The 15,733-nt window shown below is 49.7% G+C and overlaps 2 protein-coding genes across 3 annotated transcripts in view; one reads left to right on the forward strand and one right to left on the reverse strand.

Moving 5' to 3' along the window:
* Nucleotides 1-638: 638 nt before the first annotated feature.
* CHMP1A (charged multivesicular body protein 1A) lies at nucleotides 639-9,405 on the reverse strand. 2 transcript variants are annotated; one of them, XM_012812044.2, is made up of 7 exons: nucleotides 9,286-9,405; nucleotides 6,889-6,908; nucleotides 4,822-4,899; nucleotides 3,726-3,872; nucleotides 2,744-2,872; nucleotides 2,176-2,363; nucleotides 639-1,704 (listed from the first exon to the last, which is right to left on the reverse strand). In XM_012812044.2, exons 1-7 carry the CDS (start codon nucleotides 9,290-9,292, stop codon nucleotides 1,683-1,685), a joined length of 591 nt encoding a protein of 196 aa, XP_012667498.1. In that variant the 5' UTR covers nucleotides 9,293-9,405; the 3' UTR covers nucleotides 639-1,682. The 2 variants fall into 2 exon arrangements, with proteins under 2 accessions (XP_012667498.1, XP_023363276.1); XM_023507508.1 differs by lacking the exons at nucleotides 6,889-6,908; nucleotides 9,286-9,405 and adding an exon at nucleotides 5,730-5,842.
* A 155-nt stretch (nucleotides 9,406-9,560) lies between these two features.
* The window catches only part of SPATA33 (spermatogenesis associated 33), an 8,872-nt gene continuing 2,699 nt past the window's right edge, over nucleotides 9,561-15,733 (forward strand). The window contains exons 1-2 of the mRNA XM_003800836.2: nucleotides 9,561-9,644; nucleotides 9,830-9,955. Of these exons, the coding sequence (XP_003800884.1) occupies nucleotides 9,608-9,644; nucleotides 9,830-9,955 (163 nt within the window). The 5' untranslated portion in view covers nucleotides 9,561-9,607. The remainder of the gene's footprint in view (nucleotides 9,645-9,829; nucleotides 9,956-15,733) is intronic.

A 15,733-nucleotide genomic window follows, 5' to 3' on the forward strand; every position in this document is an offset into this window, starting at 1 on the left:
GGCTGAAGCGATTCTCTTGCCTCAGCCTCCCGAGTAGCTGGGACTACAGTCACCTGCCACAACACCCAACTATTTTTAGAGATGAGGTCTCACTCTGGCTCAGGCTGGGTCTGGAACCCGCGAGCTCAGGCAATCCATCTGCCTTGCCCTCCCAAGTGCTAGGATTACAGGAGTGAGTCACCAAGCCTGGCTAACAGAGATAAATTTTATAACTGCAGACCCAACTCCCTTAGTCTGGGGAGTCTGAGACTCCCTGTGCACTGTCTACCTCCACCAGTGAGTACTCAGAGCTGAGCCTCTGGGCACCTCCTCCATCTCCTGAGTGGGAGACCCTAGCCCCACCCAAGGCCACCAAAATGAAGCCCAAGAACATTTTCAGAAGTAAGTTATAACAGCACTTCAGGAAAAGGCTAAACATGCCTACCTTCACCCATGGCTTTGTGTGCTGTACCCTCTGGGGACCCAGGTGCCCTGCTGTCAGCCCCAAAGGTGCAAGGACCTTCTCTTCACTGCCAGCACATGGGATGATTTCGGGGAAGGCCAGAGTGGGGCAACAGAAGAGGCATGACCCCTCCCCTCACATCCAGGACCCACCAATGCCATATCCCCCACAAAAACCAACGTCATGAATCCAGGCAGAAGTTTCCACATTCTATACACAAAAGCCACATGGCCATCTCCAGCTTGTGCTGAGGTGGAAGGACCCACATGCCCCCCAGGCTGCCTACTCCAACTGCTTCGGGAAAATGAAGTAAACTTTAGGGAACAGAAAAAACAAAAACAGCAGCCCATGCCTAAGGAATTGTCAACTGTCCTGGCAAGCCCACCATGGCCACAGGGGCAGGTGACTCACTGGTGCCCTGCACAGCAACTCTCCCAGGCACTACTCACCAGCCACTCTGGCTTCCAGATTGGGAAGGCAGGAGGGAGGCGCAGTAGGGGGAGGCCCCGTTTACAGTGATAGGAGTGAGCCAAAAGGGCAGTACCTGCCATCAAGGAATACAAGGCCCCTGAAAGAATGAATCTGTGCCACCAGGAGGAGCTGAGGACACAGACTACAGCCTACAGGCCCAAGGCACCTGACGAGGTGGCAGTAGGCAAGGATGAGAATGAATCCCAAGTGGGCACCCCAGGTTGGAGTTGGGCAGCAGTTCTGTGCCAAAGTCCGCAGTTAGCCTGAGTGGGTCCAGCTAGCTGGCACGGGCAGCAAACACCCAACCCTGGAACAACGGAGGCGGCTAGCTGTGGACTGTTAATGCCACCAGGAAAAGGCTGCCAGTACCTGACATCATCATGTAGGCCACTGGCCCTCCTCAGCTGTGTCAGTCCACTTGGTGGGGACCTCCTGCACATAGGGGCCTCCGGGAACTGGTTGGCAACAGGGGTGGCGCCACCCTACTGCCCCATAGGTGGAGAGTAGCAGTGCCTACAGAGTCTGAAGCCCCCACATCTCTGGGCTGAGGTCCGCACGGCACCTGTTGGCCAGTGTCCATCAACTCCATGGAGGGCAGAGGGGAGCTCAGAGTCACAGAAGTTACCCCTAAGTCCGTATAAATGCAACACCAGGACAGAGGCCCACTGCCGCTCTATGAAAACAGGAATAATTCTGGGCCTTGCAGGTGAGAGCAGCTGAGGCAGTGGCAAGATCCATGGGGCAGAGGAGGCAGTGTACAGCGGGGCAGCTAATTCCTCAAGGCAGCCAACCTGGAAACCAAAGCAGGACTCAGTGTGAAGGGCAGGGTGGGCGGCTCTGACCAGGGAGCCAAAGGCCTGTCCTCTGTTCAGGGGCAGTGACCACCTTCCTCCTCAGTTTCAGCATTTTACGGATGTCTTGAGGTAACATGAAAGACCCTGGGAGTAGCCATGCACTGTTTTGCCCTTATTTGCTACACTGGGAAGGGCAAAGATTTCTCTTTCTAAAAGGAGGTCCCCGCACACACCTGTGTGTAAATGCCCTGTCTAGCATGTACTCTGACACCTTCTGTGCACACCTTAGCACAGACAGGCCTGGAGAATTGGGGGAAGAAGCCATCCTCCCTGACAGCCCCAGGACCAGTGCTGTCTGCAAAGCCTCTGCTCAGCTGACCTGGAGCCACCAACCTCTAACTCTGCCTTACTTCCTACAGCGGGGAAGTGAGTGGTTCAGAATGCTGCATTTCACGGTCATGTCCCTACCTCCGAGACAGCTGGTCCTCCTGGCTACGTACGGAGCTCTCGCCCACAGCAGAGGCACCCTCGGGCAGCTGGCTGAGCTGGTCTAGTACCTCTAGGCCATTCTCCTCGGCAATCTGCACAATAAGGCTATCCACTTGCTCCTGAGGCGTAGTGAGTGTGGTGGCCGAGCTCATGGAGTCTTCCATCACCTGGGGCAGGAGGCACAGGTACAGCCACAAGCACAGCTTCCCAAGGGCTGGACTATGTGTCTCTTTCACACTCTCTCCACCCAGATTCCTCCTCACCGTTCTCACGACACTGTCTCTGGCTCCCTCCAGAGCCTTGCCAGACACATGCCCAGCCCTGCCCCGGTGTCTACCCATTCCAGGAGGCACCTTGTGCCTCTCCACATGTCCTAGAGGAGGTCCTGTTGCCCTGTCCACCCTCCCTCGGGGTCCTAGCAGGACCCTAGCACACAGGGTGCTTGGTGACGCCAGGGAGCAGAAATGGCATGTGCCATTGGTGTGTCAGCCTCTGAGCACTCTCCCAAGGGGCTGCTGCAGTGCCTTCCCACCCCCAGGTTACATACCGATGTGTGTACATCCAGGTTCTGCACCTGCTGCTCAAATCTGTCCATCACTGCAGACACCTTCTGCAGGTCCATGGTGCTCAGGGCCTTGTCTAGGGCTTTGGTCACTTGTGCCATGTTCTTGGTCACCTGGGACAGGAGCAGATTGGGGCATGGAGCAGGATGAGAGATGAGCAAAAGTCACCACATAGCATGAGTCCCCTGAAGCTCTGATGGCAAAGCCAGGTCCTTAAAAAACCCAGGCCCCTAAAAAGTGGGTCTGGGCTGAGCCATCACCTCAGGTCCTCAGGAAGTGCAGTCAGCTGGATGGACAAGCACAAGGAGAGCTTGGAAAAAGCTGACACAGTAGGTCCTCAGAATTGGCTCTCTCGGCTCGGCACCTATAGCTCAACCGGCTAAGGCGCCAGCCACGTACACCTAAGGTGGCGGGTTCGAATCCCCAGCCCGGACCCGCCAAAACAACAACGACGGCTGCAACCAAAAAATGGCCGGGCGTTGTGGCGGGCGCCTGTGGTCCCAGCTACTTGGGAGGCAGAGGCAGGAGACTCGCTTGAGCCCAGGAGTTGGAGGTTGCTGTGAGCTGTAATGCCACGGCACTCTGCCCAGGGGGACAGCTTGAGGCTCTGTCTCAAAAAAAAAAAAAAAAGAATTGGCTCTCTCTTCTGCCCCCTATTACTGCCTGGGAGAGGATCCCCAGAATGGAACCAAGGCTCAGATATGGCTTCCCCTGGCCAGCCAAGACAGGCGTAGCCATGCCAGCTCTCCATTATGTGGGGTCCTGTGAAGATCAAGGGTTCTTCCTGTGACATCAATGTGACCCCAGGACCTGGACTGCTCTGTGTCTGAGCCAGCACTTCCTGGTACCACAGCTCTAAGCTGACCCAGCTTCCCACAATGGGGAGCCACCCGAGATCCACCCCTCAAACCCTTTCCTGCTTCAGCTGGCAGAAGCCACCACCTGGGAGCAATGCCTAGCACTCACCCCTTTCATGGTCACAGCCGTTTGCACCTTGGAGGCCACTGCGTCCACACGGGATGCCATGCGCAGCCAGTTCACACCCTCATTCTTCTTGCGGATGGCATTCTCGGCATATACACGGGCACACTCCACATTCTTTTGCTGAAGGGCCTAAGATTGGGGGGAAACAACAGCTGGGAGAACTCAGTGGTTTGTGTGTCCCTGCTAGGGACCTGGTGCTGACCTCCCAGGGGGCACCACTATCCTGAAGTGGGGGCCCCTTCACAATCTTTTCTAGGTAAACTCATCAGAAACATCTGTGAGCTTCATAAACATGCAGAGATCCCCAGGTCCTGAGCCTACTCGGGTGCATGAGTCCAGGAATGGAGCAGCAGTACCAGCCAAAGGGGGGATTCCCCCCAACCGATGCACATACCCTCCCTTGGTGCCTTACAAGCTCTCAACCAGCACTCTACAGGAGTATGAACGCTCAGCACCCAAGAAGGCACACCCACAGATCGAACAGGCCCAAGCACTAGTTATGTGGACTGAGGGTTCCGCTCTGCCCTGGGAAGGCTGTTTGGGTGAGGAGTTACCAAAATTCTATTAGGCAAAGTTTTAGAAGCTACCTAAGATTTAGCTGAAAGTCTCCAAAAAAAGATTCAGATCCCATACTTCCTCAGCCTTGCCCCTCAGTAAGCAGCAGGCCCTTCCTGGGGACCCTCCCAAGTGAGCACTTGCTCTACAGAGGAGACAGTTAAAAATGACAGGATTGTGGTAGGTGGCTGGAAGCCCACTTCCTACACAATTAATAGCAAAATCAAGTTCAGACCATCAGAAATGAATAAAAGGTCAAAGAACAAAGACAACACATCTTTCTGCTCCTTAGTAGGCTGGAGCCACTTAAGGGTCCACCACACCTGACACCTCCCTTCCCTCAATCTCGCTGTTCTCTTGTGAGAAGAGAATATTTTGAGGCCAAGAGTCACGGTAAGATTAAATCATGATGCACATACACACATGTGCGTGCACAATCTTCAAAACAAACAACAAAAACAAGGGTAGATAAGAAAAGAATACAAAGAAAAATCACAAACGTGAAGACAGCCCAAGCCCTCACCTTCTTCACTTTGGCCTGCTCGGCCTTGGAGTCCTTCTCTGCCTTCTTCGCTAGTTTCTCCAGTTGTTTTGCTGTGAACTGAACATGGACACCCTGAGTCAGAGAGCCTACCTTCCAGGCCCCTCCCTAGGCCCAACCTTGGTCCACGCTGGCTCCCGAACACTCATCAACCAGCCTGAGCCCGCAGAGGCAGAAAGCCTGTGGTGTGTGTGCTCACTGCCAGCTGGGATGCAAGGGGTTGACCCACCTCCAGGAAAGAGACACCCTATGTCTCATGGTCTGTATGGCAAAAGGGGGCTGTTCTAAAATGCCTGTCTTCTCTTTGAAGATCCTGATCCTACCCTCCTCTAGAAAAACTCGAGAAAACCTGTGACAGGTCACCCCCACATAGTAACACTAAATTCAAGGTTAAAAATACACTTGCGAGGCTTGGTGCCTGTGGCTCAAGTGGCTAAGGTGCCGGCCACGTACACCTGAGCTGGAGGGTTTGAATCCAGCCCTGCCCGCCAAGTAATAATGACAGCTGCAACCAAAAAATAGCCGGCCATTGTGGCGGATGCCTGTAGTCCCAGCTACTTGGGAGGCTGAGGCAAGAGAATTGCTTAAGTCCAGGAGTTGGAGGTTGCTGTGAGCCGTGATGCCACGGCACTCTACCCAGGGTGACAGCTTGAGGCTATGTCTCAAAAAAAAAAAAAAAAAAAAATCCCTTGCGAGTGTCATCTTCACAGAACACCATGTGTGTGGCCTGACTACTTTGCCAACACCACGAAGAAATGTCGGTATGTCCATAGGGCCTCTGGCAAACCAATCCAGAATCAGAAACCAGGGCACCAGCAACCACCAGGCTGCGACAGGCTGAGCAGGCCCCTGCCCTGGCTCCTATCCCATGTGCTGCCCCTTGTGGGTACCTTTCCATCAATGCCTCTTGTCCTCAACAACATCTTGCAGAGCCACTCTGGGACTGAGAGTATCCCAAACTACTTTCAGGAGCCTGTGAACATCGCTTCTGTTCGGTAACTCAGAACTAGCAATAAAACAAAATAATGCTAATATAGATGATCAACCATGACAACATTTAAAAGAAATATTCAGAAATAGGCCCTAGATTATTGGAAGGTACAAAAACCTCCCCAGATAGGAGGAATACTTAGCTGTGCCATGGCGTCACAGCTCACAGGAAACTCAAACTCTTGGGTTGAAGTGATTTTCTTGCCTCCAGCTTTCCAAGTAGGTGGGACTACAGGCACCCTGCCACAACACCTGGCTATTTTTTAGAGATGAGGTTTTGCTCTGGCTCACGCTGTTCTCGAACCTGTAAGCTCAGGCAATCCACCCACGTTGGCCTCCCAGAGTGCTGGGATTACAGGCGTGAGCCACCACATAAGGCTCTCCGTCAAATAGGATCTTAAAACAGTTTGAGGCCACATTTGAGTTTTATTTATTTAGAGATAAGAGTCTCACTTTGTCATCCTGGTAGAGTGTTGTATCATCCTGGTTGAGAGCTATCATAGCTCACAGCAACCTCAAACTCCTAAGCTGAAGCAATCCTTCTGCATCAGCCTCCTGAGTAGCTGTGACTACAGGTGCCCACTACAATGCCTGGCTAGTTTTTCTATATTTTAGTAGAGATGGTGTCTCATTCTTGCTCGGGCTGGTCTCAAACTCCTAAGCTCAAGGGATCCTCCTACCTTGGGCCTCCCAGTGTGCTAGGATCATAGGTGTGAGCCACCGTGCTCAATTGCCATATCTGAGTTTTAAATGTCTAGCAGAACATCAAGGCATGAACATAATACCCAAGTTGTGTTTCTTAAAGATAAAACACTCAGTCTTTCATGGATGAACCTAAGTTACCTGCTCCCACTTAGCCTGGGATAATAGTTAATATGTCATCAGGCTGATTCAGTTATTCTTCTTCAGTCAGCAGTTTGAGAACTGGGTGGCAAGTACTCAACTGTTACAATCTGTCCCCTGACTTTGTACCTGAGACTCTGAGTGTGACTTATACTATCTATCCTTACTCGCTGACCACCAGGGCAGGGTTGGGATGAATGCTCATTCAGTACGTACCTTCAACTGGAACAGGGTATCTGCAAAAGAGAGAAAATGGTTTGAGGTTTCCAGCTGTAATAAGCAGCACTTCTAATATGCAGATGGGATCGTTAAGACCTCTCTAGACACCAGGAGGGAATGCAGACATGGACCGTATTTGCCAGGGGCCTTCAAGGAGGCCCACCAAAGGTAGAGTCAGAAGATGAACAGCGTACCAGGGCTCCAGCATACAATGACCCTCCCACACCTGTTTCTCACTGGGAACATGAGGATGGCACCAGCCAAGCTCAAAGGGCTAGAGGCTAGTATGAGGACAGATAAGGTGACGAATACAGTACTTGGCTGTGATGACAACTCAAATATATGGTGGTGTATAATTAATCAAACTTTGCAGTCTGTTTTCTTTCTTTTTTTTTTTTCGAGACAAAGTCTCACTTTGTTGTCCTTGGTAGAATGCCATGGTGTCATAGGTCACAGCAACCTCAAACTCTTGGCTCAAACGATTCTCTTGCCTCAGCTTCCCAAGTAGCTAGGACTATAGCCCCCCCCACATGGTGCCCAGCTATTTTTTATATATATATTTTTGAGACAGAGTCTCTCTATGTTGCCCTCAGTAGAGTGCCGTAGTGTCATAGCTCACAGCAACCTCCAACTCTTGGGCTTAAGTGATTCTCTTGCCTCAGCCTCCCAAGTAGCTGGGACTACAGGTGCCTGCCACAGTGCCCGGCTATTTTGTTGTTGTAGTTGTCATTGTTGTTTTGCAGGCCTGGGCTGGAGTCGAACCTGCCAGGCTCCAGTGTATGTGGCTGGCGCCCTAACTGCTCAGCTACAGGCACTGAGCCAGCAGTTTTTTTTTTTTTTTAAGAGACAGGGGTCTCCCTCTTGCTCAGGCTGGTCTTGAACTTCTGAGCTCAAGCAATCCACCCACCTTGGCCTCCCAGAGTGCTAGGATTACAGGTGAGAACCAACACGCCTGGCCTGCGGTCTGTTTTTATATTCTCTTTCTACTTAAAGGAAAATGGACACAGGTAGCAAGGTGGTAACTCTTCTGCTATTAAGAGCAGCTTCAGTGGAAGCAGCCATTCTGAGTGACAAATCGGGCTCAGGGACCATCTCTGCCCACACAGAACTGAGGAGACTTAGTGTATTAGGGAGTAAATCCACTGATACCCAGACCTGCTCCTCACTCAACAAACCTAAACAGCCAGAGAAATTTGCATTGATGTCAGTTTATTCAGTTTCTAGATTTGGATCGTGGCCATGACACTTGATCCCTAACAGGGCTAACTCACCACACCAGCCCACAATGAGGAAATAAAACCTGTAAGCAGAATTTGGGTCCTGAGCGATCACAAATGCAAACCCAGCTGAGACCTGCTCACACCTGCCAACTACCTGCGCAGGTGCTGGTTAAGAGCAAAGTCATCTGTGACTTTGGGAAAAAGAACTATCCTGACCCAAGGTTTAGGCAAAAGCACACAGCCCACTCAACGTGCTGTATGGTGCTGGTCCAATCACCCTCCCTTCAGCCTCAGCTCTCTGATACAAATGTGTGTGGGATAACTAGACTCTAAAGCACAAAAAGCTTGTTGAGGTAAAACCCTGGATAAAAATGATATGGGTTCAAAAACAGGTCCCTCAAAAGAGCTGAGTAAGCTGCGGAGCAAAAACTAACATTTGGGGGAGAGGAGTTAGGTGCGCTCATCTTCTCTCTCATGCCATTTGCAGAAAACCTTTACAGTTCCCTCCAGGACAATGACATGGCTGTACTATACCTCTGTACATTTCAAAACATTTTTACAAGCCTCTGGCACCAGCCCATAAACATTTCAGCAAATATTGGCACCTTCATTTTCCAGATTCTTTCCTGTGCTTCTGAGCACAGAGCAAGTCCTGAGGGGTCGAGATCAGGGATGGGAGCTAGGCTGCCGCGGGAGGGGGGGGTGTCCCTCTCAACCTGAGAACCTCCTTCTCTACTGTGTAGAACGGGAGGTGGGGGGAACACAGTTCGTATCTCAAAGAGTTACGTGAGGAAGGCCACGCCTAGAGCTCCTATTTCTCCTGGTGGTGTTCTGGGTGCAGCGGGTGCAACTGCCACCTTTCCTGATATTACAGGGTTCCCCAAGGCGGAAACGGCCATCGCTGTCCATCCCCGGTGCTGGAACTGGCGGGGAAAGGCCGCAAGCCGGGGGAGGGTTGGAACTGGACGGGGGGTGAGATCCGGGGTGGAGGCCCAGGGGACAGGATACTGGTCCGGGAGTCGAGGCCCAGGGTTAGAAGTCCCCAGGTGGGGGTAGAGGCCCAGGGCCCGAGAGATCTGCCTGAGCCCCGCCCGCGGCCCATGTGGGCGGAGCCCGCGCCAGAGGGAACGGCGGTCCCGAAGCACCTCCCCGGAGTGTGGCGGCGGCCTCTTACCGTCCATGGCCAGGCGAGCGGCGGCGCCCCTCAGAGAGGCAGAGGGACACGAACTCGGCGACTGCAAATCCCGGCGGCAATCGAAAAAACCAGCTTCGCCCGGCAGGGCCTTCCGGGGTCACCACCCCGCTTCCGGTGCGCGGCTCGCTCTCGCGAGAGGATGGCGCCACACCTCTCCCCACTGCGGGCGGGGCCAGCGGCGGGGTTACCGTGGCGACGCACAGGCGCAGGTGGAGACCCGTTTGTGAGTCACTCGCCGCTGCGCAGCCGGGGAGGCACAGGTAGCCAGGCTTGTGCCGGCGGGGGCGGTGGGCTCACGCCTATGGGACTGTGCAAAAGCAAACACAAACTCAAGAAAGGTAACGCGGGCTCTCCCGGTGCAGGTGGTCCCTGCTCCCCGAAGTCCTAACGACGGCGACTTAAGAGTCTCCCTCCAAACATGTTTGGGGTCCATTTTACTCTGGACCAAAGCAGGCAACTGAAGACGGATGGGGTCCGTTGCCCTAGACACTAAGGTATAGCTCTCATCATCTGTGTATTTCAGGCGAGGAGCAAAAGAAGGCACCCACCAGTTCGGCCCCAAAGTCTAAGGAAAAGCACCCCCAGGAATCCAGGCAGTCAGACAAGGAGTTGGAGAAGCTCTCAGATCCTCCTGCGGGGGCAGACGAAGGTAGGTGGTGGGAAGGCACAGGGTGGGGGTCTTCACCGTGCAGGGGCTTGGGGCAAGCTGAGCAGGAGCCAGTTTCTGAGGCCACAGTGACTGGGTGCTGAGGGCGAGTGATGCCCTAGAGGGGGTTTGTTTTAGGACCTTTGTGTAGGACGTAAATCCAGAATTCTTGGTGAAAAATGTCAGTTCAATAAAAGTTTAGTTAAGTTCCCACATGATAAATGCATAACAGAGTCAAGAGGGACTAATGCAGCACAGATAGAAAGCACGTTTCCCAGCCAAGTGATCCAGGACGGCTGCCCATCTGGTACCACTGTGATTCCTTCAGCGTGCCACAACCTGGAGTGGAACCTTGGTATGCAGTTCGAGGCTGGGGTGGAGTGGTGGACCACTCTGCCCTGCACAAGTGAGGAGGTAGGAGTGGGTATGACTGGGTGGGACAAAGGACTCAAACAGTTTTGAAAACTTACTCATTTTGCAACAGCCTGCAGTGGCCAGAACTTTGGGTGTGTGTGGGGAAGATGTATCCACAAAATCAGGAAAAGGCCAAATACAAAGTCTTCGATCAGTTTTATCATGTGGGTTTTGGAGATGGAACTGTGAAATATTTAAACAAGGGAGTTACACCTGCAGTTCCAGCTACTTAGGAGGCTGAGGCAGGAGGATCACTTCAGCCCAGGAATTTGAGGCCAGCCTGGGCAGCATAATGAATCCCATCTCTAAAAAACATTAAAAATTTGGCTCGGCGCTCATAGCACAGTGGTTACAGCGCTGGCCACATGCACTGAGGGTGGCAGGTTCGAACCTGCCCAGGGTCTGCTAAACAACGACAACTATAACAAAAAAAATAGCTGGGCATTGTGGTGAGCACCTGTAGTCCCAGCTACTTGGGAGGCTGAGGCAAGAGAATCCCTTAAGCCAAGAGTTGAGCTATGATGCCACGGCATCATACTCTATCAAGGGTAACAGAGTGAGACTCTGTCTCAAAAAAATAAATAGGGCGGCACCTGTGGCTCAAAGGAGTAGGGCGCGGGCCCATATGCCAGAGGTGGTGCGGGCCCATATGCCAGAGGTGGTGAGTTCAAACCCAGCCCTGGTCAAAAACTACAAAAAATAAATAAATAAATAAATAAATAAAAATTTTAAAAAGTGAAAACATGGCTTGGCGCCTGTGGCTCAAGTGGCTAAGGTGCCAGCCACATACACCTAAGGTGGTGGGTTCAAATCCAGCCTGGGCCCACCAAACAACAATGATGGCTACAACCAAAAAAAAATAGCCAGGTGTTGTGGCGGGCGCCTGTGGTCCCAGCTACTTGAGAGGCAGAGGCAGGAGACTTGCTTGAGCCCAGGAGTTGGAGGTTGCTGTGAGCTGTGATGCTACAGCATTCTACCCAGGGGGACAGATTGAGGCTCTGTCTCCAAAAAGAAAACATTACAAATTTAAAAATAAAAAATAAGAGAGGCTGGTGAGGTCTGTGTTTTGGAAATTTCTAGCTCCAGAATAGAGGCTGACAGGGGAAGCAAGGAGCCCAAGGGAAAAGACCTAACAGAACCCCCTTACTGTAATCCTATGGGAACCAGTGAGCTAGTGGCAATAGGAATTATAGAAGGATCCAGGAGGTGGAACCAGCTGCTGTCTGATGGGACAGAGGAGTTGGTAAGCCAGGAGGAGTTTCAGCAACCATGAGAATGAACCTTCTATGGACCCAACAGGAGGAGAAGCACAGCCTGGCAGGACAGAGGAGTCTTGCTTTGTCACCTGGGCTAGAACCCCCTTGTTGTCATTATAGTTCACAGCAGCTTCAAACTCCTGGGCTCAAGGGATCCTCCTGCCTCATCTTTCCAGTGTGCTGGGGTTATAGGCATGAGCCACAATGCCTGGCCCACACAGAGGAATTTGGTTTCTCACAAAGAAATGAAGGGTCAGAGGCAGGACTTCTAGGTGGTTTGCAAAGCTGTAAAGCCATAACATCCAGGGCTTGGTATGTTCCTGTTTCACCACCCTCGATGTCAGGAATGTCTTCCTCCACAGCCCCCAGATGGCTGTACGGTCCCAGCAACTTGAGAGGCTGAGGCAAGAAGATTGCTTGAACCCAGGAGTTTGAGGTTGTAGTGAGCTATGGTTTATGATTACACCCCTCATACCCAGGCACCAAAGTAAGAGCCTTTCTGTAACTTCAATGTAACTTTCGAGTGCCATTGACTTATGTTTGAAGAAGCTTTCTGAGTCCACATGAAGGGATGTTCCTTTAAGACCCTCTGAATTGATTAGAAAGCTAATCATGCAGGAGGCAGACCCTGAAAGCAGAGTCTGGCTGTCTCTGGAATGTCCTGGAAGGGACTCTGAGAGTGAGAAAAAAGGTAAGTTAATGTGCATTTCAATTACAAGTTATACCTGTTTTCTCAAATGGTTGAATAAGTTTTTATGGTTGCTCAATCTGATTTCTTTGTACTCTTATCATATAAACCATTCTATTTTATTAATAGAATGTGTATGTGCAGAACTTAGTATTGTTAAACTATATAAGCTTACAAGAAATAAAGTTAGGCGCTGTTGGACTGAGCAAGCTACCATCTCCCCTCTTAAAAACATTTCAGTGCAGACTATTCCTCTGCAGCACCGACTCATGCAATTCACGCAACACTTATCTTCCCCCCAAAAGGAGAAGATTGTTAGGAGAATCCTTAGAGATTTGTGCTCCAAATGTGGCATGTGGACTGAAGCTTGACAACTCTTTAGGCAAATTGGGCATTGGATGATAATTTTTTAGATAATTTTTTTAGATGCATTATAGTTATGCTAAAATAAAATCCTTATCTGATAAGGAGATATACTGCCTTTATGGGTGAAATTATATGTCTAACATTTGCTTGAAGATACTCAGATAAAAAAGAGAAAGATAGACAAGATAAGGTAAGAAAATATTGATCAAAGCTAGGTGATGTATATCTAGGTACTGATACTACATCTTGTGTGTGAATACTTTCATCATGTTTTTATAAAGGTGGAGTATACTTAATTGAAAGAAAATTTTGAAAAAGAGTAGAAACTTAAGGAACATTTTTATCAGCTATTAAAAATACCAAGTTGAGTGAACAAAGTCTCAAAAGGTCTCATGATTTGATTCTATTTGTATAACATTCTCCAAGTGACAAAACTATAGACAGAGAACACACTAGTGGCTGCCTGGGGTTAGGTATAGGGTGTGCAGGCAATAAGTGTGTCTACAAAGGGACAACAGAAGGGAGATGGCTATGACTTTGGTGGTGACTACTTGTGATTAACGGTGTAGATCTGTATACACACATTACACCAGTGTTAGCATTCTTGTGTAAACACTACACCACATATGTGGATATTGTATTACAATTCTGCATGAGCATTGGGAGCAACTGGGTGGAGGGTACATGGGACTTCTCTGTAGTACTTTTGCAACTTTCTGTGAACTTACAATTATTTTAAAAATAATTTTTTTTTTTGCAGTTTTTGGCTGGGGCTGGATTTGAACCCACCATCTCCGGCATATGGGGCCTGTGCCTTACTCCTTTGAGCCACAGGCGCCACCTAAAAATAATTTTTTTAACATATCACAACATTTAATAATTAAGATATAGTTCCAGCATAAGAACAGATCAATGAAATATGAAATAGAGACAGTAAGTCCATAGTATGTACACATACTGTGATTAATATATGATGAAACTGGCACCAAAAATAAGTGGGAAAGGGAAGGATTATATAGTAAATGATGCTTGGAAAACTACCTCACACTTTATAGAGAAAACATACGTTGGATTGTAATCCCTTGCCTCTAATGGGATGAATTCCAGATGGGTAAGAGCAAATAGAAAAAGAGAATAATGGCTCAGTGCCTGTAGCTCAGCGGCTAGGGCGCTAGCCACATACACTGGGGCTGGCAGGTTCAAACCTGGCCTGGGCCAGCTAAACAACAATGACAACTACAGCAACAACAAAAAGTAGCTGGGCGTTGTGGTGGGAGCCTGTAGTCCCAGCTACTTGGGAGACTGAGGCAAGACAATCGCTTAAGCCCAAGAGTATGAGGTTGTTTTGAGCTGTGACGCCACGGCGCTCTACTGAGGGTGACAGAGAGAGACTCTGTCTCAAAAAAAAGAAAAAGAAAAAGTGAATAGAAAAACAATAAAGTTGGGTGGTGCCTGTGGCTCAGTGCTTAGGGCGCCGGCCCCATATACTGAGGGTGGCAGGTTCAAACCTGGCCCCAGCCAAATTGCAACAAAAAAATAGCCAGGCGTTGTGGCAGGCGCCTGTGGTCCCAGCTACTTGGGAAGCTGAAGCAAGAGAATCATCGCCTAAGCCCAGGAGTTGGAGGTCACTATGAGTTGTGACATCATGGCACTCTACCGAGGGCGACAAAATTAGACTCTGTCTCAAAAACAACAAACAAAAAAACAATAAAATTGTAAATATTAATCTGATTTCTCAATGGGGAACATCTTTCTAAGCCTTAAAGCACAGGAAGATCACGAAGGATTTCACTACATTAAAATATTAAACATCTTCCCAAACCCTCTATAAACAAACATAAAGCTCAAAAAATATTTGCAACATAACGTAAGAGGCCAAAGACTAACACATCAAGTAGAGATTGGGGGCTCCAACACAGGGCTGTGGAAGTACAAATCTTTCTAGCAGGCAGTTAATGTCATGACATTCTAAGACAGCCCCCAGGATCCCTTTCCCTGGTAACAGCCCTGTCTACTCCCGTCCCTAAGAGGACGGATGGACCAAAGAAGAGGAGGGGCTGTCACTCCTGAAATTAGGGAATTCATCAGTTGGTTCTGACTTGATCAAATGTGGGTTATCCTGGGGGGCCCTGATGTAATCAGAAAAGGCTTTTAGGAAAGGTGAAAATGTCAGAGCATCTGGGAGCTTCAAGCAAGTCTCTGCCAACAGCTTGCAAGAAGATTGGGGCTTCAGTCCTTGAACTACAAAGAAATAAATTCTGGCTACAAACTGGGTGACCACAGACAAGGACAACCTGCTCCACATGAGGATGCGGCCAGCTGACACCCGTGTGAAACCCTGAGCAGAGACCCAGCCAAGCCAGCCTGGACTCCCATGCTATGGAAACTGTGAGGCAATAAATACGTGTGGTGATGTAAGTGCTTACTTTTGGGGTAATTTGTTATGTAATGCCAGAAAACTAGTACAGGTACTGTGTATCAAGAAGCCTAAAGAGATTCATGTTTTTAAGTGAAACTAAATTTTGAGGAATATAAAAAAAAATCTTGTTTTGGACTAGAAGATCTCAATAAGGTAAAGATACTATTTCTTCCTTCATTAATCTATAAAATCAAACACCAAATCAAAACAACACAGGTAGTTTTGGGAATATGATCAAATTACTTTAAGTTCATCTAGAAGAATAAAAGAATAAGAGGAAACATCTAGAAAATCAGAAGCATGAGGAGAGTTTGGCCCTGGGATATTTAAGTAAATCTGGTAAACAGACTGGGGGGTAGAATAGAGTTTACAGCAAGGGGATCATGTCAAATGCATGGCAGCACATGGGAGATTCACTACACAGTGCTGGGACAGGTGATTGCCCAATGTAGAAAATAAGGGGCTGGTTTGGCGCCTGTAGCACAGTGGTTATGGGGCCAGCCACATACACTGAAGTTGGTGGGTTCAAACCCAGCCTGGGCCAGCTAACCAACAATGACAACTGCAACAAAAAATAGCTGGGTGTTGTGGCAGGTGCCTGTAGTCCCAGCTACTCGGGAGGCTGAGGCAAGAGGATC

Source organism: Otolemur garnettii, unplaced genomic scaffold (genome assembly GCF_000181295.1).
Source record: "Otolemur garnettii isolate 467f Iridium unplaced genomic scaffold, OtoGar3 scaffold00185, whole genome shotgun sequence".
In the NCBI taxonomy this organism is placed as follows: domain Eukaryota; kingdom Metazoa; phylum Chordata; class Mammalia; order Primates; family Galagidae; genus Otolemur; species Otolemur garnettii.